The sequence below is a fragment of the Ursus americanus genome, chromosome 12, assembly GCF_024610735.1.
Source record: "Ursus americanus isolate L20-20 chromosome 12, mUrsAme1.1.p, whole genome shotgun sequence".
NCBI classification, from domain to species: domain Eukaryota; kingdom Metazoa; phylum Chordata; class Mammalia; order Carnivora; family Ursidae; genus Ursus; species Ursus americanus.
This window is the reverse complement of record NC_142138.1, coordinates 21272918-21299813: the sequence shown is the minus strand read 5'-3', so window position 1 is coordinate 21299813 and position 26896 is coordinate 21272918. Positions and strand designations below refer to the sequence as shown.

Below are 26896 nucleotides of genomic sequence, written 5' to 3'. Positions count from 1 at the left end.
CTACAAAATGGGAGAAGATATTTGCAAACCATATGTCTGATAAGGGGTTAATATCCAAACTATATCAAGAATCATTTTACTAGCAAAAAGTAAATAATCCAATTTAAAAACGGGCAGAGTACCTGCATAGACGTTTGGCCAAAGAAGACCTACGAATGGCCAACAGATACATGAAAAGATGCTCAACATCATTTGTCATCTGGGAAAAACAAATCAAAACCACAAGGGTATATCACCTCATACCTATTAGGATGGCTATTTATCAAAAAGACAAGAGATAACAAATGTTGGACAGAACATGCAGAAAAGAGAACGTTTAGAACACTATTGGTGGGTATGTAAAATGGTACAGCCATTACAGAAAACAGTATGGAATTTTTTGAAAAAAATTAAAAAGTGAACTACCATAAGATCCAGCAGTCCCACTCCTGGGTATATAACCACATGAATTGAAATCAGTATCTCAAAGGGCTATTTGTGCAACGTGTTCATTGCAGGACTATTCAGAATAGCCAAGACACGGAAAACAACCTAAGTGTTCATCAATGGATGAAAGGATAAAGAAGATGTGGTGTACACACAATACAATGGAACATTATTCAGCTATGAGAAAGAAGGAAATTCTGCCACTTGCCACAACATGGATGGACTTTTTTTTTTTTTAAGATTTTATTTATTTATTTGACAGAGACAGCCAGCAAGAGAGGGAACACAAGCAGGGGGAGTGGGAGAGGAAGAAGCAGGCTCCCAGCGGAGGAGCCTGATGTGGGGCTCGATCCCAGAATGCTGGGATCACGCCCTGAGCCGAAGGCAGAAGCTTAACGACTGAGCCACCCAGGTGCCCCAACATGGATGGACTTTGAAAGCATTATGCTGAGATAAGTCAGACAGAGAAATGCAAATACTGTTTTGATATCACTTATATGTGGACTCTAAAAAATCTGAGCTCATAAAAGCAGACAGTAGATGGTAGTTACCGGGGGCTAAGGAGCAGGAGAATTGGAGAAATGTTTAAGGTTACAACCTTGCAACTAGTGGATAAATATTTCTAGAGATCTAATGCACAAAGTAATGATTACAGTCAACAATACTGTAGATTAAACTTCAAAGTTGCTAAAAAAAACTAGATCTTAATTGTTCTCACCGCAAGAAAGAAATAATTGTGTGATGTGATAGAGGTGCTAACACTACAGTGGTAATCATATTGCAGTATATAAGTGAATCAAACGAATACATTGTACACCTTAAACTGACATGATGTTGTATGTCAATTACATCTCACTTTTTAAAAAACCAAAAATAGAACTACCATATGATCCAGCAATCCCACTTTTGGGAATATACCCAAAGGAAACAAAATCAGTATCTCAAAGAGATATCTGGACTCCCATGTTCATTGCAGCATTATTCAGAATAGCCAAGATATGGAAACAACTTAAATGTCCATCTAAGGATGACTGGATCAAGAAGATACAGTATATGGATATACAACGGAATATTACTCAGCCACAAGAAAGAAAGAAATTCTGCCATTTGCAACAACACAGCTGAACCTGGAAGACATTATGTAAGTGAAATAAGCTAGACAGAGAAAGACAAATATTGTGTGGTTATCACTTACATGTGGAATCTAAAACAAAAATGTTTTGAGTCAGACTCATCATAACAGAGAGTAGAATTTTGGTTACCAGGGGCTAGGAGTGGCAGGGTGGGGGAATGAAATGGGGAGAGGTTGGTCAAAATGTACAAGACTTCTGTTATGAGATGAATAAGTTCAGGAGACCTAATGTACGCCTTGGTGACTATACCTAATAATAATGTATCGTACACTTGAAATTCACAAATGGAATAAATCCCAAGTGTTCTCACCCCATGCACACAAAAAAATTGTAACTATGGGAGGTGGGTGGATGTGTTAATTAATTCAAATGTGGTAATCACTTCACAATGTATATGTCTCTCAAAACATCATGTTGTTCTCCTTAAATATTTGACAATAATTTGTCAAAAATAAATGAATAAAAAATATTTTAAAAAAGAAAATGCCGACTATATTTTAATAATAAAATAGAATAGGATGAGAAGAAAGAAAACATGCTAAGTGTTAGCAGCCAGTCACAGAAGATCCTATATGATTCCATTTACATGAGAAGTCCAGAATAGGCAAATCCAGAGAGGCAGAAAGTGGCAGATTAGTGGTTTTTTAGGGATGAGACAGTTAGGAGGTGGGGAATGAGTGACTGCTGTCAAATACAGCAGTCTGGATTTCATCTGCAGTGATAAAAATGTTCTAAAATTGATTGTGTCGTCAATCACACAACTCTGTGTATACACTAAAAACTATTGTGCTACACACTTCAAATGGGTAAATTGTGTGGTATGTGAATTAGGTCCACCTGTGAGTTAATTTAACTCAGTTATCAGTGCAGACACTACTCTCATGTTTGTATGAGTCATGTCAAACCCAAACACACTGCAAAGGACGAACTTAAGAATTTCCCACTGGTTTGAAAGAGGCATACTTGAAAATCAACGAAAGACAGCTTTAATAAGACACCATGTAGTCCTAAATTGCCAAGGACTGAAAAGCAGATGCTAAAATATAGGTCATAACTGAATCTCTTAAAATAAACCTATTTTTAGCTGAAGCTATTTAATCTTACTACACTACCCCTTCTCTAAGAAACTCCCTATCAATTAAATTGCCATTTCATGTTCAGAGTTCCTACTATGTGCTAGCTGTCCTGATTAAAGCAGTTCACAGTCCAAATAAATCCAAACCAAAATCAATTTCAGCTGATAAAACACGTGAATTTAAGCTCCTCTAATTGCTAATGCTACCCAGAAATTCAGTTGATTTGGCAGGTCCCTAAAAGTTGTTTGAACACCTGGAGATTCACCTGGGTTATCTAGGTACAATGGGGTCTGTCATCAGACTGACTTGGTTTAGAATAAAAAAGCCCATAAGAATTCCAACCTGTATGAGGATAATTTCCGATAATGAAAAAATGTATTAAGAGCAGAAAAATAAAGAAAAGAGAGCACAGAAAAGTCTTCCTGACATTGCCTTCATTAGTCTTCAAAAATTAATGGGGGCGCCTGGGTGGCTCAGTCATTAAGCCTCTGCCTTCGGCTCAGGGCTTGATCCTGTCGTTCTGGGATCGAGCCCCGCATCAGGCTCCTCCACTGGAAGCCTGCTTCTTCCTCTCCCACTCCCCCTGCTTGTGTTCCCTCTCTCGCTGGCTGTCTCTCTCTCTGTGTGTGTGTCAAATAAATAAATAAAATCTTTAAAAAAATTAATGGTCACTACAATTCAGGCACCAGCTGCAGTTTCCTCAGCCATCTACAAAGGACACTTGACTTACTCTCTTCTTTATCAATGACCATGACCTGGGCAGAGTATCAACTAACACATAGCTTCACTTCCTCGATCAAGAGCTCTTTTATTTATACTTTTTATTTCTCAAGCTATAAATGCCAAAAGTACTTGGAATTTTGTTTTAAGGAAAAGAAAAATCACTGCAGAATTATTCTACCAAATTTAAAAGCATATTACAAAGCCATACTTTTTTTTAAAATGTGGTACCATTTCAATTCAGGAACACATATAAGTCAAAAAAGAACAGAAGAGAAAAATCTAGAAATAAACTAGGTGAATATAAATTTTTACTATATGTTAAAGGTGATATTTGAAATTAAATGAATTATTTAGCCAACTTATTAAGCAGCTGATACCTGGTAAAGATATCCAGAGAAATATTACTGCAACCTATCAAAGTAAATTCCAGGTGAATTAAAGATAAATGTATTTTTAATGAAACTATAAATTCTTTAGGGGAATACATTTTTCTTCTCTTGAAACAAAGAACTTTCTAAGAATACATACAAATTCGGATTTTTAGGGAAAAAATTAAGGTATTTGGCTACACAAAACCCAAAAAGATCTATAGGCAGGAAAATTACATAAAGTTTAAAATCACAGGACTACCTCTTGCTAGACAATTACGTGATTTTAAAAAAATATATTTGCAGAATATAAGAACAATACTTGAATTCTTAATATGTACAAAATTCTTACATATCAGTAAAAAAGAGAAATGCCCTGAAAATGTAAGTAATTCACAAAAGGGGGGGGGAGTATGAAAAATAACTCAGTATCAAGAGTTTTTAAATATATGTTCCATTTAAAATAACATTGAGGTTGGGTTTTTTCTGAATAAATTAGTAATACTTTTAAAACATGAAAACACATATTTGGGTGGGGGGACAGTATTCTCAAGAACTACTAGTTGAGATGATTTGATACCACAAAAAATGCATAGTCTTCAACACACATTTGCTCTTCTGGAAAAGCATCTGAAAGAGCTAATTAAGGACGTGTACAAAGATTGACTTGTCCTCTGAAATCTACATCGCGCTCTTTCTCACCTCTTTTGGGCCTGAACTCAAATGGCTTCTGCACGAGGAAGCCTACACGACATGCTACCCTATCGAAAGTCGCAAGGCCCCACACTATATTTACCCCCCCACACACTATATTTTCCCCAGCATGGCACCTGTAGGTTCATGATCCTCTCAGATTTTCTGGTGTAATCTGAAACCAGCCCCCCTATGCAGAGGGCAGGGAGAGACCACAGAGAGTCGGGCCACTCAGGTAGGTGGCGATTTTAATAATAGCAAAGGGAACTTACACGCAGGCTTGTCTTGGGCAGCAGCCAGAGAAATGGATCCCTGCACCCGCCCTCCAGATTTTGAAAGCTTATAAAGAGACCTTAATTGGGCTCAGTCACAAATGCCATGCAGGTGTTTTCTACATCACATCACCATCTCAAGGCTGTGTCCTGGGAGCAGCTTCCGGGAGCAGGAAAGGCAAGTGGAACCTACATCCCGAGGACAGGGGAAGAGGTAAGGAGCCTCCGAGTGCCCAGGTCCAGCTCATAGGTCAATTGCAGTCACATCTTTTTTGATTAAGTTCCCCAAAAGCACTTATCATATATTTTATTTATTTATCTAGTTTTTATTTTTCTTCTCCCACCAAAATATAAGCTCTGTAAGACAAGTTTTTTGTGTTTTGATCACTAATATGACCAGGCACAGTCCTAAGATTCGTGGGGTCTGACATTTATACAATTTTGGGTCTTCCTTAAAAGAGTGTCCTTAAAATAAATTTTTAAATTTCAAATTTAAAAAACCTGAGAAGACAAATCTACAAAATCTAGGGGCACCTTGGTGGCAGTCAGTTAAACATCTGACTTTTGATTTCTGCTCAGGTCGTGATCTCAGGGTCCTGGGATGGAGCCCTGCATCAGGCTCCGTGCTCAAGAAGGAGACTGCTTGGGGTTCTCTCCCTCTCCTTTTGCTCCTCCCCCGGCTTGTGCTCTCTCTCTCTTTCTTTCTGTCTAAAATAAGTAAAATAAAATCTTTTTTACAAAATCTACAAAATCTAGAAAAATGACAACACAAGTTTAATTAAAACCCCCTCATAAGTTGAATTATTTCATTATTGGCTGGATTCCTAAAGATATTTCCCCCACAAAGCCAGGGAGTAACTGATATAATTTTTTGTAGTTCAGAGAATTCATTCATTCATTCATTCATTCATTATATTTTGCAAATGTTGTGATATAATTCACATACCATAAAATCCACTCATTTCAAGTATACAATTCAGTGGACTTTAGTAGTCACAGAGTTGTGCAAACACCACAATCAACTTAGAAGCACTTTATCACCCATGCCAAAGTTTATACCACACTTATCAGCTGATGAGACATTTACGTTGTTCCTACTTTTTTTTTACTTTGTTTTTTTATGATTTCTTTATTGAGATGGAATTCACATACTATACAATTCATCTTTTTAAAGTATATAGCCCAATGGCTTTCAGTATATTCAAAGAGTACCACTAATCCCAGGACATTTTCATTACCCCCCAAAATCTCTGTGCCCATTCGAGTCATTCCTTATTTCCCCTTCCCTCAGCCACTGGCAGCCACATACATAAGCTTTATTTCTATGGATTTGTTCATTCTGGACATTTCAGATAAATGGAATTATCCAGTATGTAGGCTTTTGTGACCAGCTTTTTTTTTCACTTAACACGTTTTCGAGCTTCATCCATCCATGTATCAGTAACCTCTTTTTATGGTTGAAAAATATTCCATTGTATGGATATACCACTTTATCCAAGCCTCAGTTGATGGACATTTGGATTGTTCCCACTTTTTTGACTATTACGAATAGTGCTGCTATGAACAGTTCCGTACAAGTTTTTGTGTGATGTACGTTTTCATCTCTTGGCTATATGCCTAGGAAAATGGAATTGCTGTCATATGGTAACTCAATATTTAACATTTTGAAGAACTGCTAAAATCTACATTCATTCCAGTTTTACATTCTCACCAGCCATTTATGCAGTCTCCCAATTTTCCCCTCTCTTTGCCAATACTTGTTATTGTGTGTCTTTTTTATTTTAGCCATCCTAGGGAAACAGGACGTGATTGATATCTCATAGTGGTTTTGATCTGCAATTTTCTGTTGTCTCATGATGTTGAGCAATTTTTTCATGTATCCAATAGCCACTTGCATATCTTTGGAGAAATGCCTATTCAGATCCTTTGTTCACTTTTTAAAACTGGATTGTATCTTTTTATTACTAAAGTGAGATGGGAAGCCACTGGGGCAGGAGTGACAGGATCTGACTGACACTTCACAGGCTCACACTGACCGCTGTGCTGAGACTCCTCTGAAGGGGAAAACTGGCAAAAGCAGGGAAACTAGCAGTGAGGAGGCGAGTGTAATAACCCAGGCAAGACAGGCCAGTGTCCTCGAACCGCAGCGCTAGTAGTGGTAGTATGAAAAGGTTTCGATTCCGGATACATTTTGAGGCCAGAAGTGACAAGATTTCCTGATGGATTGCGTGATGGGTGTGCAGTAATAAGTTCTGAAACACTTCCAAGTCCTTTGTTCTGAGAAACGGGAACCAGAGCGTCAGTAGTCTGACTTTGGACATGCTGAGTTTGAGATGCCTATTAGGCATCCAAGCGGAGAGATTATGTCAGCTGTTGGATATACAACTCCGGGGTTTAGAGAAGTCTGGGCTGGAGATAAAAATGTATGTCCACTGCCTACAAAAGGTATTTAAAGCCACGACGCAGCATGAGATCACCAAGTCAGTGAGGATAGATACAGAGGATAGGTTTTCATTGAATAAATGAAGTTTACTCCTTAACGTATGAGATACATATATTTTTTTTTCTATTAACTATAACTCAAATTAAATTTGTGAGGAAGTGTATTAATCCTGCAGCTTCTCATGCCACTAATTAGTCCTCAAAAATGTTTTATGTGACACCGTGCATTCATCTCTCACTGATGTGTCTTAGGGTCCCATCTTCAAACAGCCCGTGTATCTGCCCCGCAACCTTCAACTTCCCCTTACTAATAAGCTATAGAAAAAGAGGAGATAAATGCTGATATAGAATATGATAAGATGTGGTTCTCAACTGGAGAAACATAGGTGCAATTATGCTTTAAATTATTAAGTAATTATCCATCTAAGGTTGAATTGATGGTTTAGAGTTACACTGAGGATTAAAAAATGAAGGCAGAACTTTTGATTTCATAATCTCTAATAATTAATTAGAAAGTGTGTGAAACAGCTATAGTTATCCAGCTGTGATTACAAGATCATCAACAGTAAAGAGACACTGTGCAGAATTCAAGTGTGTTCTTCTTCAAATGTGTGATCTCAAGATTAGGACCACTTTGTCTACATGCCTAATACTGAACATGAATAACTATTTCAAAATGGTCATCTAGAAATTTTGTACTATGCCTGGTGAACAAAGAAGTTAAACGGAACTGGAATTCATTTTCTACAAAGTTACACTTTTAAAAAATGTAGGGAAAGTCCAAAATTTAAATTCTTCACCAACTTTAGTTCTTAAAAACAAACAAACAACAACAACAAAACAGACATTTGTTTTCTACTTCTTTCTGCAAAAGCAAGAAACGGGTAACTGCAGTGGAAATTTGTTAAGAGCCACTTTAGGAAACACAAAGGAGAAAATAACCTCCCAACTATAATGACTGGACAAGACTTTTTTTATTCACATTTAGCTAACAAAAAACATATAGGAAAGTTTGTTGTTGTTGTTTTAAATCTCAAAACAGGAGATGTTGTTTAAATATCAGGCGTAGGATTTCTAGGCGCATCCATTCTCAGCCCCAGAGGACAAATCTGAACACATCTAGTGTGCTTTCTAAATGAAAATGCACAGGTACAAACCCTTGGACCAGAGAAGTTTCCCTGGGAACTCTTTTTTTCTTATGGGCATTTTATGGTTACGTTGACATTAAATTTCTACTAAACTTTAACTTTATACTTAGTTGGGCAACACAAAGACGTAACTAGCTCAGTTTCTTTGTAATCTAGTTGCCTATATCCACCCGTAAGACATCAGATCTTCCACAAAAGTTTCATGCATAAGGAGGACACAGTATTAGTTAAGTAGTATTTTACATCAGTGCATTCTTTTCTGTAGTGCACAAAAAGACTCTTTAGAGTATGTCCAGCAGTTTTTTAAAGTGTCGAGTTTTCTCCCTTTTCCAATACAGCCATTATTGATGAACCATGGCCCGACACCCACGTCCACCCACGGGAGTGTGAGGCACAGCAAAGCTGTAATTAGGAACTGGATTCCTTCCAGTCTGCACATATCCCTGGACTGCTCCTCTTCAACCATATAGGCTCAATACTGATCACAGTCACGTGAAGATTATCCCAACAAAAACACTGGGAAAAATAATCTGCTAAAATTAAACATTTTAGTTTAATAATGTACATAAAAGTCTTTGTTAAAGTATAAATGACATGTTTTATTTAAAAAGTAATCATCCTCATCATACATATATAATTCCTTCTAAGGCAGTCTTGCAGCTCTTTCACATGGTGTTCGGGGTTATCATTGGCTCTATTCCAGAAGCACGGCCACTACAAAGCAGATTGTAATTCATGAGCTATTATACATTGGGATTTTTGCAAATAAGGTACTTTGTGAGGCAGTATGGGGAAAAAAATTTAAAACACACAACTTATATCCATTTACAGAAATAACAGTTCCCAGCTGTGAACTAATTACTATGCTTGGAAAATGCTAGCATCCTCATAAAAATCTGGTTAAATTATGGTGCAAAATCTGAATTTTTTGCCAACTTGGAAAAGGGCACATTTTTGTGATGTCTCCCAAGCATTTCCCTAAGAGCATAAGGAATGTTATTAATTTAATGAAACATTTCAGCCTCTAGAAGGGTCTTCATCAAGGGAATACCTCAGAGGCAAAGATTTCTTGAGGACTGTAAGAAAAATCTGTGGGTCCTAAGCGGAGGAAAAGAAACCACCATGAAAACTACAACCAGCTGAGAACTCACCCGGAAGAAGGGATGAGAGATGAGAGGGTTGCCCCTAACCCAAATATTATTCTCCTCCTATAAACTGCTGGCAGGCTTTTTCCACTTTACTTTGAAACTCTGCCATTTTCTGTGAATGAGCCACTGGGTTCCAAGGCACTCCCTTGTAAAAATGCAGCTGCAGCCCAGCTTGGGAAGTGCATGGTGCTGGGGTTGCTGCGGGCATTGGTAAGAGTTCCAGGGGAGGGGGAGATGATCACAAGTCATCCTTTCTTTCTGGGAAGGAGTCTGACCAGCACTGCACCGGATCAGCCAGACTAAGACAACTGACCGGGGAAGGAGCAGAGAGGTGGGTGATCTGGACATGGGAGGAAGCCAGCAGGTGGCGCAGGCTGGGAGGAAGGCCCCGCATCAGGAGAGGAGGCTAGCAAAACTCAGAGGAAAGTACCTGGACCCCAAGGGCACTAGGGGATGGGAAGTGCTGCAAAAACGGTAGAAAGACCTTTGTTCTTAGGAAAAGAGGTGGAAATTTACACTTCCTTTCTCCACCCTGTTCATGCTACCCTGTTTCTGAGCCCCGAAACTCAGGCAGGTACCCTGAGCATTATAAGTCAACAACACGAGGGGTTAACCTGCCTCAGAAGGCTTGGCCTGGGAACTCAATCACCAATCTCCCACTTTCCGTGGCAAAGTGTTTCAAAGTCCGCCTGTAAGCCAGCTGTCTGGAACATGATAGAGAATCCCTTCACAAGATTACTTACTTGTGAGCAATTCTTTGTGTATTCTCAGTTTTAGAATGTAATCAATGTGCTCTGAATCTCCAAAATATCTTCTAAGAAATACAGAAAAAAAACGAACCTTTCATAAGGAAAAAAATGCCCAACATTTGTGTCATCAAAAGGACACTTTTGTATTGTACGTTCATACACAATACTTCCTATCAACATTTATTACTTAATCGACACTTAAGCACTAAGAATAAATGTTCGTTTTCAGACACAGAGCAAATTCAACAATCTATCACTTCAATAAACCATTCCATTATTAGGAAATAGTTACAAATATTCTCTACGCAAGTACTTTATATCATTCCGGAAAACAATCAAGAGGCAAAGCTTTAAGGCTACATATTAAGGCTACCTTGGTTGTCTGAAATATGTATAAGTTAACAAAGATACTTCAGCAAAGAGGGAGTATAAATTAAAAACTACTTCCATTGTAGGAAAAGAAATACTATTACAAGCCAACAAGACATTCAAAATAGTATCTTAAAATGTATTGCTATTACTATATGGCAGGATAGAGTATTGCTCAAACTGCCCATTTCCGAACACCAGCAGAGTCTCACTTTTTTTCTTTTAAGCAAGGCTACATCAGAATAAAGACTTTTGAAATTTAACCTTCTTTTGTGTTAAAAGAGAAATTTATTACAATAAAACAAGTGCAAGTGTTATTAAAGATGCTGGTTAAAATTATAAAGTGTCTATATAATTTTTCTAGTATAAATATTGGAAGTAACATCAACAATTCTGTATGTACATAAAACTTTAAAAACATAAAATCATGCACAAGGCTGAAATATAACTGCACATTGTCCTTTTAGGTATCACCGTTCTCTTCTCCTGGTCCCAGATCATTCCAGAATATGAAAATACATACTAATTCCTCAGATTACAAACTTCAAATTTTCAGTGTTTTAAATGTATATCAGTTATTACACATTAACAATGCTTTGAAATCATTATATTCTCGCCAAGTGGTTCTAGTTCCCATATGTCCCTTTCTCAATAGATCTTGGACAAAAAGTTGAGCTAGAAAAACTGATTAGAGGAGCCAGTGTGACACATATTCCCAATGATTCATTTAAAAGTGACATAAAGGTGTTTTATGTATATATATAAAAAGACCTACAAGGCATGAGAGACAGTGAGTACATCAATATGTGAATAAAAGGAAGCAGCTCACCCTCTGCCTGCTTATTGGGCTCCATGATCTACAGATCGGAAGAGGCAGAGCCGTGAGGAAGTAAGGGCACATCAGAACTGCTGGGAGTGTGTGTGTCTGGGGCCTGGAGGTGGAGAGCATCACAGAGAACCAGCTGGGGAGAAGTGTGTGATTATAAAGGGAAATGAAACAGTATTACCTATCTGCTCTTGCCCACCCTGCTAAAGCAGGAACTGGGTCCAGCCTGGACTTCCTCGGTGCACCCCAGTGGGGCTCTGGGGTGACTGTGTTCCCCCAGCACTGTGCAAACAGCCACCGCTTTTCAGTGTGAAGACATCGCCGCACCCTACTGAGAATAAGTCCACAAACGTGAGGAACGAGATTATAGGTTTGGACATTTCACAGATACCAGAGACTGAACTAGGCCTCAACATGAAGACAGGGGAGACGATTTTTACAAATGAGCCGCTCACGCCCAGAGAGGTTAAGTATCTCAGCCAAAGGGAAGACTAGGAAGCTAGATGTGATGCTTATTCCTCTACACAGCACTTATCACACTTTCACGTGCATATAAATCACTTGGGATCTCATCCAAAATGCAATGGGTCCATGGTGGGGCCTCTGATTCTGTACCTACTGGCTCCTAGGACAGGCTAGTGCTGGACGGACCACACTTTGAGACGCAAGAATCTACAACACAAAGAGGGAGCCACCTCCGTCTTTCTGGGCCACAAGCACATCTCGGAAGTCCAGGGCAGAACGTAGACTCGCTCCAGTGTTATCTGCCTACCCAAGCGCATCCCCAGGCAAAAGGTGCATTGCACGAGTGAGCAGCTATCTACAAGACCGTGCTAATGTATTTTCTGAGAGCACCATGACTATATGAACAGCCAAACAAATAACATAATTCAACTTGAGTAAATGGAGAGGTCTGCTTGCTGGAAAGAAAACTAATCTTTTTCTCATGTAGTCCTTCTTACAATGAACATGATATAAAGGTATAAAAAAAATAGCATATGAAATTTCATAGTAAAAGGCCACATGTGCACACAAATACATATAGTATGACTTCAAAGAAATAAAATGCATTTTATCAGAATAAAGTGCTACCACTGCTCCCAGCTAAAATCATCTCCTCTTCCAAATACAAGGAAAAAACCTTGAATTGTAAGGAAAATGACTGCGTTGCCTGCCAGCACAAGGCCACAGGCTCCCCACTTGATCTGAAACACAAGAAAAGAGGATTAAATCTTTACTTTCTTCATATTGCACTCTTTGAAAGTCTCTGTTATTTTCTGCATTAGAATCATCCAATGAAATATTACATAAAACTGCTAAAAGGCTTAATAATGTAACAGGCGGGAGACAGTGAACAATTCAGTAATTAGCCTAATTACTTCGTGAGCCTTGATAATTAAGTCTGTATCATCCTTATCATCTTCCCCATTAGACATATTTCTCGACTTGTTTTCAGTAGACGATGATTGCCTTAAGTAAAATACAAGCAGCCAGAATATAAAAGGTCCAATTATAATATTGGGTACTGAAAGTTCTATACCCATTGCCTTCTTTCAGGAAAATAGGAACTGGAGAGTTATGGATTGGTCTGTTTCTTTTTTAAGCTTTAAATAATAATCTGCATACAAATGAAAAGAGCTTTCCAGCTTGGCAGATGGTTCTACAGAGGCACAGCAGGGGATGAGAGTACCCTCTAGTGGGCATTTTTTGTTTTACTCTAACCAGTAGAAAGAAAACCTCAGTGAAAGGTTCTTCATAAAACATGATGCATAAAACAGAAATCCACAGGGCCAAACATAAGCAGCACTAGTCTAAGGCACAAGAAGAATAAGGTTGTGATGATTTTGCATTCAAAAACCTTCAACGCCTCTCTATTATCTAGATAGAGTTCAAACTGGCATGGCATTCAAGAGCCTGCCCAACTGGGCTTCACCGGCCTTTCTAGCCTTCTCACATCCTTTTGGCTCCATCATACTGAACTGTTCTTTATACCACATACTGCCTTTTCACTCTTGGGTGCCATTCCATATAACAGCCTTTCCTACTTTAATCAAAACCTTATTTATCCTTAGAGGCCTACATCAAATGCCAGTTGGAACTTCTCTCTTCCCAGTGCTCCTATGGTGTTGTGATCATGTTTCAATGATCACACATAATGCATTTCTAGTGTACTTACCCATCAGGCTAGTTTCTGTGCTCTCTGGAACACAGAGAGTATCTGGCTCCTATTCCTGGTATCTTACAAATAGCAGATGTTCCAAAGATTCAGTGCCCCAAGTAAGATATCCAATGCCCCAAATAAGAGTTTCATGAAATTGAAACAGTATGTAGTTAGGGAGAATAAAAGCAAGTAGGATGAAAGACTGTGAATGTCAAAGAAGTGAATAAATTATACCCACAATGTGTGTTTTGGAGACAAAAAGAAAAATTTTATATTATATTATATTTATATTAGATAGCATCTATTCACTGTATCTTCTAGAGGCCATGTAGTTGTCCCTCAAAATATGCCTACTGTATTGGGCTGAAAATCATGTCCACGATCCTATCTGCAGAAGAAGAGTGTGATGTGATGTTCACTTCGGAACCAGAAAAGCACCGCTATCATTGTCTCCGTGGATCGCCCTAAGAGGTAATAAGGACGTAAGCACAGGTCCAGAAAATAGCTTAAAGTCGAAAAAGCACGAAATCACATGGTCTGGCTAAAAGCTGTGATGAGAAACAAAGAAAGCATTCTGAAAACATGGCCAAGACACTGACAGGGAGATCTACAATGGAAAAGAAACTAAAAACACGTCTGGATTTGAGTATTAAGCCTAAGCACTGGAAATGAAATTAATGTTTTGGACACAGGCCTTTGAAGTAAACTCAGCAACCACCAGGCAAAACAATAGAAAACAAAACTTACCACAGACACACGGGCAAGAATAACAGGAAATCCAAAGGCAGAGACAACAATTCCAGTAGTGAAAAAATATGCCAGCTCCCGGCAGGCACTACTTGTTGCGTCCGAGTCATAAGTTGCTCTTTTGGCAATGAAATGGGGGATGGGAGAGATGACGTGAAATATCAGGACAAACAAGGGCCAGTAAACGCTGTCAGGTGGACCCAGAAGAAACGCAAAAAGAAAAGTTATGGTTACATTTTGAAGACACGCTGCCATTTCAAAGTCAGAATTATCTTCAATGCCCAGGTCAAATAATCATTCATTTAATTGTCAATACTCGCCCATGAGATGATTTCTACCAGGAACAGGTAAGATGTAATGATTAAAAATTACTAGCCCATTAATATGCAGATAGTTTACATCATGTTAAAAAAAAACTACACAATGTGTAATCTAGAATCTTTATTTTTTGTTATTACTAAGATGTAATTTTTTTTAAAGATTTTATTTATTTATCTGACAGAGAGAGAGAGCACAAGCAGGGGGAGCTGCAGGCAGACGGAGAAGCAGGCTCCCCGGTGAGCAGGGAGCCCCATGCGGGGCTTGATCCCAGGACTGAGCCACCCAGGCGCCCCGAGATGTAATTTCTTAAAGACAGAATCAAAGACAGAATCTTCATTTAGTGAAGATGACTTCACCTAATCATCTCTGCTTTCCCTACAGAACACAGTGCAGTGCCCTGAACACGCTAATTCAATAGAGATCTTTTGAGCATATGCATGTTAGAAACCCTTCAGTGGTTTAGAAAAACCCAGATTCCTTGCCCTGGCCTACAAAGCTTTACATGATCCATTCATTTCATGCCATCTTCTCTTCATTCACTCAGCCAGGAGCCACACCAGCCTTTTTTCTATTCCTTAAACACTCTGAGCTCATCCCTATCTTAAGGCTTCTGCACTAGCCAGGCTCTCGGCTTGGAATGCTCCCCCACCCCTCTTCTCATTGGCTTGCTCCTTCTTATGTAATCTAAACTGAGACGTCTCCTCCTCAAAGTGGCTTTCCCTGACCATTCAATTTTACTTACTTACTTATTATCTTTTATTGAAGTGTAGTTGACACACAATGCTACATTAGTTTTCAGGTGCACAACACAGTGATTCTACAAGTCTGTACATTACGTTATGTTCACAAGTGTAGCTACCACCTGTCTCCATACATCACTATTATGATACCACTGACTATATTCCCTATGCTGTGCCTTTTAACCCCGTGACAAATTCATTCCATAACTGGAAGCCTGCATCTCCCACTCCCCTTCACCCATTTTGCCCATTCCTCCTCCTCCCAACCCAACCATCAATTTGTTCTCTTCAATAAATGGTGGTAGGAAAACTGAATAGCAACAAGCATATGAATGAAACTGGATCACTTTCTTAAATCATATATAAAAATAAACTCAAAATGGATTAAAGACCTAAAAGTGGGGGCGCCTGGGTGGCGCAGTCATTAAGCTTCTGCCTTCGGCTCAGGGCGTGATCCCAGCGTTATGGGATCGAGCCCCACAGCAGGCTCCTCTGCTGGGAGCCTGCTTCTTCCTCTCCCGCTCCCCCTGCATGTGTTCCCACTCTCGCTGGCTGTCTCTGTCAAATAAATAAATAAAATCTTCAAAAAAAAAAAATTAAAAAAAAAAAAAAGACCTAAAAGTGAGACCTGAAAGCATAAAACTCCTGGAAGAAAACACAAGCAATAACTCTGACATCAGCCTTAGTAACATTTTCCTAGCTATATCTCCTCAGGCAAGGCAAACAAAAGCAAAATTAAACTACTGGGACGACGCTAAAATAAAAAGCTTTTGCACTGCGAAGGAAACCATTAATAAAATAAAAAGGCAACCTACTGAATGGGAGAAGATATTTGCAAATGATATATCTGGTAAGATGTTAATATCTTAACTATATAAAGAACTTACACAACTCAACACCAAAAAACCTCCAAATAATCCAATTTAAAACAGGCAGAGGACCTGAACAGATATTTTTCCAAAGAAGAAATAAAGATGGACAAGACACACATGAAAAGATGCTCAGCATCACTCAACATCAGGGAAATACAAATCAAAACCACGGTGAGATATCACCTCACACCTGTCAGAAAGGCTAGTATCAAAAAGACAAGATATAACAAGTATTGGCAAAAATGTGGAGAAAAGGGAACCCTCGTGCACTGTTGGTAGGAATGCAAATTGGTGCAACCACTGTGGAAAACAGTATGGAGGGTCCTTAAAAAAAAAATTAGAGTTACCATATGATCCAGTAATTCCACTACTTGGTATTTACCCAAAGAAAACAAAAAAACACTAATTTGAAAAAGATACATGCATATCAATGTTCACTGCATCATTATTTACAATAGCAAGGATACAGAAGTAACCCAAAAGTCCATCAACAGATGAAGAGATAAAGAAGATACGGGAGATAGACACACACACACAAACACATAAACACAGTGGAGTATTACTCAGCCATAAAAAAGAATGAGCTCTTGCATTTGTGATGACATGGATGGACATAGAGGACATCATACTAAGTGAAATAAAACTGACCACCCATTTTAAATACTTCAAGTTATCCTTAAGCAAATCACCCTCTTAACTTTTTGTACAGCACTTACTCCTATGTGATATTTCCTTGTTATGAGAACAACAATCTAATTTGTCTTAATCAATCACCGTTTATCCCCACGGCCTAGAATGAGGTATTCCATTAATACTTATTGAAGAAATAAAATGAATTTTAAGTATGAAAGTTCTAAAAATAAATACGCTTACTAGCAAAAATTTTAGATAGCCTTTATTATAAGAGGTGACAATAATACTGTACGCAAATTTTAATGTTCTGCATTTATTACAAATTGCCCTCTGTTTTTCAATTATATTTTCTCTGTAACTACTTCAAAAATGTGTTTCTCCATCACGTAGATGTTTATTACGCTTCATTTCTTGAGGGGAAAAAAAGCACAGTCTCTACTCACGTTTATATATTCACATCACAGAAGGACGTATCACCACAACACAGAGCCACCCTGATAGCCAGCACCTCTAAGCAGAAGTTGTGGCAAAGCTATACAGTGAAGAAAGCTTATTTCGGCCACAGATCTAGGAGTGCAGGACGGTAACCAGAAAGCAAGAAGGGAAAGGGCCCTTCATCAAGAGGACTCAGGATATAAACAGTGAATTCTAAGTCCTAATTTCACAAACTATAGGAATTTGTGTGTGTCCTAAACAGTATGCGTGAAGGGGCCTTTAGAGATTCTCTAGTTCAAAGCCCTTATTTTACCAGTGAGGAAACGGAGATACAGTCTGCAATAGATCCAGCTGTGACCTGACACGCCCACAGCCAGGAGCTCTTAATTCTTCCAAGCACACAGTGAGAGTTTTCTGTAAAACAATGTAGGAGACCACGTTCCCATTCGCAGTAAGCCATCAATATTCTACTCCAAGAACCGTTAATACAGAAGCAACCTTGTTTATACACAAACTTTAAATATTAAATGTTAACTATTCAGAAAACATGTAGGTCAGACATTGGCCAACTTTTTCTGCAACGACCAAACAGTAAATATTTTAGACTTTGCAAGCCGCAAGCGCTCTCTCTCAACTACTCTGCCCCTGTAGTATAAAAGTACCCAAAGACAGTACATAAACGAGTGTCGCTGAGTTCCAATAAAATGTTAATTACAAAAATAGGCATCAGTCCTTGTCTGGCCTGTGCACCAGTTTGCTGACTCCTAATGTAGACGATAATCCTGGGTCACCATCGTTAAGATATAAAACTGACTTCTTAGCAGCATTGTCCACAATAGCTAAATCGTGGAAGGAGCCGAGATGCCCTTCGACAGATGACTGGATTAAGAAGTCGTGGTCCATATATACAATGGAATATTACTCAGCTATCAGAAAGAACGAATTCTCAACATTTGCTGCAACATGGACGGCACTGGAGGAGATAATGCTGAGTGAAATAAGTCAAGCAGAGAAAGACAAATATGATTTCTCTCATCTATGGAACATAAGAACTAGGAAGATCGGTAGGGGAAGAAAGGGATAAAGAAAGGGGGGGTAATCAGAAGGCGGAATGAAACATGAGAGACTATGGACTATGAGAAACAAACTGAGGGCCTCAGAGGGGAGGGGGGTGGGGGAATGGGATACGCTGGTGATGGGTAGTAAGGAGGGCATGTATTGCATGGTGCACTGGGTGTTATACGCAACTAATGAATCATCGAACTTTACATCAGAAACCAGGGATGTACTGTATGGTGACTAACATAATATGATTAAAAAAATCATTTAAAAAAATTAAATAAATAAATAAATATTTTTTAAAAAAACTGATTTCTTTGTCGTAGCAGTAATGGCTCATTTTTTTTAACCTTACAGAGATCACAGAGAATTAAAACACTTGAATTTAGAGTTGGTTACAGAATAATGGTCAAGAGATTCAGAACATGAGTCCAATCTGAACATGAGTCACTTAAGGCTGCGTGATTTGGGTTAAGTCTTTAACCACTCTGGACTTTGGTTCCCCAGCTAGAAATGAGGATAACTTATATCCTTAAAGCTAGACTCAGGTAATAGCTGCAAATGCTCTGCTTATAACTGGCTCCCTCTTGTGTGCAGACAATTTCTGTGATAGTTGGCCAGAACTGGGGTGAGAGATTTTGTTTTGTTTTGTTCTTTAAGATTTTATTTATTTATTATAGAGAGAGCAAGCAAGAGAGCACAAGTGGGGGGAGGAGCAGGAGAGGGAGAAGCAGACTCCCTACTGAGCAGGAAGCCCGACGTGGGGCTCGATCCCAGGACCCTGGGATCATGACCTGAGCCGAAGGCAGATGCCCAAATGACTGAGCCATTGAGGCCCTGGGGTGAGAGATTTGAACTCATCAATGTCCTACCGACTCACTCTAGTTGGTTTAAGTTAGTTCCATCATCTTCTGTGCAGTTAGTTGCTCAAGCCAATCACCTGGGAGGCATCCCCAAACCCTTTCCCCTTGCTGAACCCTAACATCAGTTAACAAAACCTGTTAGTTCTGCCACTTGGATCTCTCTCCTTCCTTTCTTTCCATTGCTACTGCCATGGCCCTACGTTTTGCTTGATTTATGAGAGCAGTGCACTGCTACTCGTCCTGACTGCACTCTCAGCACTTTGCTACCCACGCTCACATTTGGGCCAGACTGACCTTCTTAAAAGATAAACTCCCTCAACCTCCGAACCTATTCTTGAGGTATTTCTCCAGCTCCTATTGCCTGAAGCACACAGTCGCGCTTCCTTTACATGGCATACAGTGCCCCAAAGACTGACTTGACTCTACATCCTTGACCAACCTTTCTTCTGCCCATCCCAGCTACACTCTATGCTCTACCATATTGAACAACATGCAGTTTCCTCCACAGTCTACAGGCTCTCATGTCTGTGGGCCTCAGCACAGGACTTTCCTACTGCCCGAAGTCCTCTTTCCTCAGTTATCTCCATGGCCTGCTTCCTTATTTCCTTTACGTTTCTGTTCACATGCACCCTCTGAGAGGGCCTGCCCTGACCACTCTCTCCTGGGTATCTGTGCCCTTTATCCTTTATTCTTCCTAACACTTCTACCACGGATAGAATGGACATTTTTGAATCTGTTTATTGTCTGTCTCCCCCGCTGAAATATACACTCTAAGAAAGCATGCCCTTGGTTCTCTTATTTCTTAATCCTCCGTTCCCATAATGGCGGCTGGTACATGGTAAGTACTCGAGCAATAGCTGCTGCATAAAGAAATTTTGTTGAATGCTCCCTCTACCTGGAATGCCCTCCCCTAACTCATCAGCCCCACAAAGTCTTACTCAGGCACCACGTCTCGGCTTTAAGAGCACTGCTTCTCTACAGCCCTCCCTGACTCTCCCAGGGAGACTCAAATAGGCCTTCTCAAAGCGCTCAGTGTACTTTGCACTCAACTCCACTACAGATCAGCTGGATCGCAGGCTGCCTGCCTCGCAGGCGCAACTAGAACTGTAAGCTCCTCGACAACAGGACTGTGTCTCTTCATTCTTGTAGCCCCAGCTGGTCCAGAGTAGGTGCTCCGTCAATGCTTACTAAATGAAAACAGCAAGTTTAAAAAGAGCTTTTCTCTGTACAAATACAACTGCCCCATAAAGGGACCTGGACTTCACTAATTCATTGGTGAGAGCTTGGTGCTAGGCCGACGAAACTTACCAACACTCATACTAATGGTGACGAAGGCATAAAAACAAGAATAGTTCTTTTTGAGATGATAACTTACCCATAATCCTCTAAGGCACATCCCAGCATGAGAAAAGTCAGCCCAATAGCTCCACTGAAGGATAATGCCACGAGAGCTGTGAAAAATAAAACCAAGAATTAAAGGTCCCACATCAGTGGTTGCCAGGAGCTAGGGGAGGAGGGGAGGAATGGGGAGTGCCTATTAATGGGTATGGAGTTTCTAATGCAGGTGATGAAATGTTCTGGAATTAACTATAGTGATGGTTGCACAACCGTGTGAATACACTAAAAACCACAGAATTTTACACTTTTTTAAAGATTTTACTTATTTGACAGAGAGAAAGAGCGTACAAGCAGGGGGAGGGGCAGGCAGAGGGAGAAGGAGAAGCAGGCTCCCTGCTGAGCGGAGAGCCCAACATGGGGTTAGATCCCAGGACCTTGGGATTATGACCTGAGCTGAAGGCAGATGCTTAACCAACTGAGCCACCCGGGCACCCCGAATTTTACACTTTAAAAGGGTTAATTTTATGGTATGTGATTTATATCTCAATAAAAACATTCAATTAAGGAAAGAATTAAAAGGCTCCTAATTTAAGCAAAGATAGTAATTTACTTATTTCATGAGCAGATGTCACATTTGACTGGCAAATGACTGCCTATGTCCACCACTTTAAAATCATTAGGTGAGAAAGGTCTCAAGTATTTCCCAACTCCTATCTAATATATAAATTCCCTCTATTCGTCACAAGAGGCCAGTCAGCCTGTCTGCACAGCTCCAGAGAAGGGAACTCAATACCGCCTGAGGCAGATCATCTCCTGACAGTATCCAAATGCTGAAAATCTTTTAAATTATATCCAAAACTGCCTCGCTGTAATATATATACCCTTGGATCATTCTGCCTCCCCCAACCACAGTACTTCAAGTATTTGAAGACTGCTTTCATGTTTTCATAGAAAATGATTCCCAACCAGTATCCATGGAATAAAATATTTATTCCCTGCATCTGTTTAACACTAATCTCTGAGGGGGTAGGAACATATTTGTCCTTGTCACGTTGCCGAGTGGGAGACAGAGTATCAGGGCTGTTAAAAAGTCTTGAACTCTCAGTCACCAACAGGGGTTCATATCTTAACACTGCCACCAACTGGTTGTGTGACCTTGGAGAGAAGCTGAACCTCTTTCAATCTGATTTCTCACCTGTGAAATGGGAATAATGGTGCCACCTTATCATGAAGCTTATGGGGAAGTAAAGGAAATAATCCAGGTGAAGTGTTTGGCAAAAGGAGGTGCTCCATAAATAAATGTTGCCTGATGAAGGCATCTGCTCATTTTAGCAACGTTCTTTGCTAAAGGTACAACCCCAAAGCACAGGACACAATTTAGCCAAATTTTCTTCTAAAAAATTCATAATGCTCAAAATTATTCAATAACTTAACATTTTGGTTGCTTCCTTTTAAGAGATTTGGGGAGACTGTTTTATAAGAAGATGCCAAGGTGCTTTTTAAAAACATCTGCAAGTATACAGACATTAGTGGACAAGGAAAGACTGTCAATTTTAATTTTTATATTTTTCCATGTAGCACATGTCACTTTTTAAAGAAAAACTTACAAAATTAACTTTTCACATATTGTTTCATTACAGATGATCTTTTCCCCGCTGGCACTGTCCCTTCCCTGTGCCTGACGATCTGCATCAGTCCCTGCTGTAGAGGGTTCAAAGCTAGGAACCATAGACGTCTTCCTTCTGTTCGGTGACACTGATCTCTCAAGGCTCACGAATGTACCTCCAGTGGATTCTTTTTTTTTTCCCATTGGGAATTACATCATCTGCCATCTTTTAAAGTTGGACCTAACCAGGAATCCAAGTCCATTTCTTTCCACTGTACACTTCTGCTGACATTGCATTCAGCCCAAAGCTCCCTGGTATCACAAGGGCTCAGCCACATCTGATGCTGCAGCCCAGAATGGGTCCTAAAAACTAGGCCTGCACCTCGTACTCCACTCTGGACTTCACTGCCTGAGTAGCCAACAAGGACCACAAATTCAACATACGAAAACTGAAACATCCCACCCTCTCCTTCCAAACGCACTTCTTCCCTTTAAGTTCTATCTTGTTCTTCTTTTTTTAAGATTTTAGGGGTGCCTGGGTGGCTCAGTCATCAAGCATCTGCCTTTGGCTCAGGTCATGATCCCAGGGTCCTGGGATCGAGCCCCACGTCGGGCTCCCTGCTCAGCGGAAAGCCTGCTTCTCCCTCTCCCTCTGCTTGTGTTCCCTCTCTCGCTGTGTCTCTCTCTGTCAAATAAATAAAATCTTGAAAAAAAAAAAAGATTTTATCTATTTATTTGACAGAGAGACAGAAAGAGCACAAGCAGGGGGAGCAACAGGCAGAGGGAGAGGGAGAAACAGGCTCCCCACTGAGCAGAGAGCCCAATGTGAGGCTTGATCCCTGGGATCATGACCTGAGCCAAAGGCAGACGCTTAACAAACTGAGCCACCCAGGCATCTCTTTAAGTTCTATCTTGAAAGACCACCCAACACTATTATCACACTCTTAGAGAAAATCAGCAAGTCAAGGTGACTCAATCTCCCAGATGTCACTCAAACCTACTGCTATAGACTGAATGAGTGGGTGCCCTCCCCAAATTCATGTTAAATCCTAGAGCCAATGTGATGGTATTTGAAGCTTCTGGGAGGTGATTAGGTCATGAAGGAGGAGCCCTCATGGATGGGATTAGTGCCTTCACCTCACATGAGGACACCGTGAGAAGACGACTGTCTATGAATCATGAAGCAGACATTCACCAGACCCTGAATCTGTTCGCACCTTGATCTTGGACTTCTCAGGATCCAGGACTGAGAAATAAACGTTTGCTATTTAAGCTATCCAGTTTCTGGCATTTTGGTTAGAGCAGCCCGAAAGGATTGAGATGTCCACCCTCTTCAACTGAACCCTCCGCTACTGCCCTGTGCAGGCCCTCATCATCTCACACCTGCCTCCAACTGTGACTCTTCCAATCCATCCTCCACGTAGCAGACAGTGATCTCTCAAATAAACAGAGATGGTGTCACCCCTTCACAGCTGCTCTCACAGCCTACGAGTTGTCTGGCACATGTTCTCTCCACTTGGAAAAAACTCCGTCCTTGCTCCATCCTTAGTAAGCCTTTACCTTACTGACCTTTTTAGACTCAATGCAAAATTGCCTCTTTTGTGAAAGCAGTCCTCTTTCTCCCAGGAGCAGGGTCCAGTAATCCCATCTGCATTCCTTTCCTGGGGCTGCTATTAACAATGTACTACAAAGTGAACCCTTTAGAACCATGGAATTTTATTTTCTCACAGTTCTGGAGGCTTGGTGTCTCTAATCAAGATGCTGACAGGCTCATGCTTCCTCTGAAGGTTCTAAGGCAAGATCTTCCCTTGCTTTTTCCTAACTCCTGGTGGTCGCTGGCAATCTTTGGTGCTTCTTGGCATCTACCTGCATCATTCCCGTTTTCGCTTCTGTTTCCATGTGGTGTTCTCCCTATGTCTCTACACGCAAATTTCCTTTTTTATAAGGACACCAGTCATTGGATTAGGGCACATTCTAATCCAATACCATCTTAATTTGGTAACATCTGCCAAGACCCTATTCCCAAATAAGGTCAGATTCACAGGTACTGAGGAGTTAGAACTTGACCATATCTTTTGAGGGATACAATTCAATCCACAACATCATCTCTGTGCTCCTCCTGTCATCCAAGCACATCTTGGACACTTCAATAGTAATATAATTATTTCCAGTTCTGTCACCCCAAAATTACTTTTATCTTTTTATCCCAAGTCATAGGCATACAGTAGTCCCTCAATAAAAGGTGAACTACCTGTAAAATGCTTCTTTCCCTTAGTCCTTTTCCATTTCATAGTCTATCTTCCTTTTCACTACATCACAATTTCTAACACATTCACACATAACCATTTTTATTATTTGATAGTTTGGGGGCATGACTAAACAGCACAGTGCAGTACTGAGATACTACTTGTCACCTGTTTTCTGCATTGGCTTCAAATGGACATGTTACACACTGGACACCATCCACGTAAATCGTATTTACTAAGCTGATATAAAAGTCATTCAGAAAGAATGATAAAATGTATCTGCCGCTAACAGCTCACATACTCACATACATTTCAGATTGCCCACACATGCGACATGCGTGCAAATATACTCTATACATGTTTACAGGAGATGTTGATTAACTGGGAAGATCCTTGGGTACAAATTCCAAAGAGGACAGTAATTCCAACATAGAAACAAGTTACACTACTCTATTCAAACATTAGAAATCGAATGGTTTCCCACCAAAATAACAAGAAGGCTTCCAATAGCCTCTCCCACCGCAGCTATCTCCCATTTCTCTAAAGGCATACAGATAGGGGAAGCGGTGTTCTTGGTACCCCCTTTTTGAACTGCCCCATTCAAAAACACACATTTCGCAAACACTACTTTCTTGTCTGTCCATATACACTAAAGAAAGTAGCGATAACATTCCACCTAATCTATTCTCCACAACTGCGAGAAATACAGAATTTCTGGGGGCTTTCCGTTGCCTGCAGTCAACTCTGTTCAACTCGAAAAATCATCAGTACCGAGAAGATTAAGAGCCCCGGTACTTTAAGAGCCGAGAAGACTAGAGACAATGGCTGCTCTGGAGGAAATGGGAAACTGCGGAGCTGCAGGAAGAGGGAGGAGACGCGTCGGGGTGGACATGTCAGGAAGTGGAAACCCAGTCTGTTTAAAACTCGGCAGAGGTGGGGGCGGGGGGGCCGCTCCGAGGAACTGAGGAGCCGGGAGGTGATGCTCCTGGGCTAGCCCGGGTGTCCCAGGAAGGCACTGCTCCGGACTCCACCTGGAAGGCCCCGGAGAGCGGGGCAAGAGCGTGAAGAGCAGTGAGATTCCACCCGCACCCCGCGGGGCGAAGGGAGAGGGCGAACGCCTACCGCCCCGGAGAGGCGGGGAGGGCGGTGGGCCAAAGGATGCCGTCCCTCGCCCACGCGCTGAAGGAGCAGCTCCAGGCTTAGCCCGGGACGGAGGCGACACCCCACCGCAGGACCAGGGAGCGAGTTGGGGGGGGGGCCACGGATATACCTTTAACACCCGCCATGTCTCCTGAGCTGGGGCCGCGGCTGCTTCCGGCTTCCTGCCACAGCCCGGCTGCCTCCCAGACCCGGCCCCGCACCGCACAGCAGGCCCTGAACCCGCCCCTTCACGCGGAGCCCTGCCCGTGCCTGTCCCGATCCGCCCCGCCCCGCCACGCAGAGCCCCGCCCCTGCTTATCCAAGATCCGCCACGCAGAGCCCCGCCCCCGCCGATCCCGATCCTCCCCGCCCCGCCACCCAGAACCCCGCCCCTGCTGATCCAAGATCCGCCACGCTGAGCCCCGCCCTTGCCAGTCCTGATCCTCCCCTCCCGGACACGCACAGCCCCGCCTCTGTTTGTCCCGGATCCGCCACGCAGAGTCCCGCCCATGCCAGTCTCCTGTGGGTTCCAAGTTCACTCCAAACACGCACAGCCCAACCGCTGGGGTCTCGATCTCTCCCCGCCTCGCCACTCAGAGCCCCGCCCCCGCCGGTCCCGATCGCCTCTCCCCGTCCACTCAGAGCCGGATCCCTGCTGGTCCCAAGCTCACTCCCGCCACGCAGAGCCCCGCCCGCGCCACGCGAAGCCCCGCCCAGCTCGTCCATAACCCCGCCTCCAGCGCGCAGAGTTCCGCCCCATCCCGTGATCCAGGTCCTGGATCCCACCCTGGAAAGCCACTCTCAGCGTGTAAACCCGACCTTGCGCCTGGAGCCCTCCTCCTAGATCCTGAGCCCTACGCGTAATCCCCTAACCTGCCACACGTTCAATCCAATCCGTCGGCTGGGGCCTCGGCTCCTCCCGCACCGCTGAATCCGCGCGCATGCCAAGACACTCCAGCGCAGCCAACCCAGCACAGGTCCAGCGCAACCAAGATCCACAATTGCGGTTCCTGGCTGCAAGGAATCTCTGCCCGACGGTGGAGAATGAGAAAGAGGGGAGAGGGAAGGAAGGGACACCCGCTTACCGGGCAGCATTATTCTCTTGAGCCCAGGCGTGCTTGTGTGTGGGCGGGTCTGCGTTTACCTCGCTGTGACTGCTGCTGAGTGGGACATGGGAGCACCAGGGAAAAGGCCCAGAGGACACATCCCTTCTGAAGATCTTGGCAGTTACATGGACTTGCCCGGCTTAATACTAACTTCAACACTTTTCAAACACTCGTTTTCTCCCTTCCACCCTGGCTTATTTAGAGAGACAAAGACCAATAACCTCTTTTGCACCTGAAACTTTCATGAACCTTTAAA

The 26896-nt window shown here is 41.6% G+C and overlaps 1 protein-coding gene across 1 annotated transcript; it reads right to left on the bottom strand.

The window, feature by feature from the left end:
• Positions 1 to 8815: 8815 nt before the first annotated feature.
• Positions 8816 to 25819, bottom strand: LEPROT (leptin receptor overlapping transcript). Its single transcript, XM_045802126.2, has 4 exons — positions 25665 to 25819; positions 20580 to 20655; positions 14282 to 14468; positions 8816 to 12578 (listed from the first exon to the last, which is right to left on the bottom strand). Exons 1-4 carry the CDS (start codon positions 25678 to 25680, stop codon positions 12462 to 12464), a joined length of 396 nt encoding a protein of 131 aa, XP_045658082.1. The 5' UTR covers positions 25681 to 25819; the 3' UTR covers positions 8816 to 12461.
• Positions 25820 to 26896: the final 1077 nt, after the last annotated feature.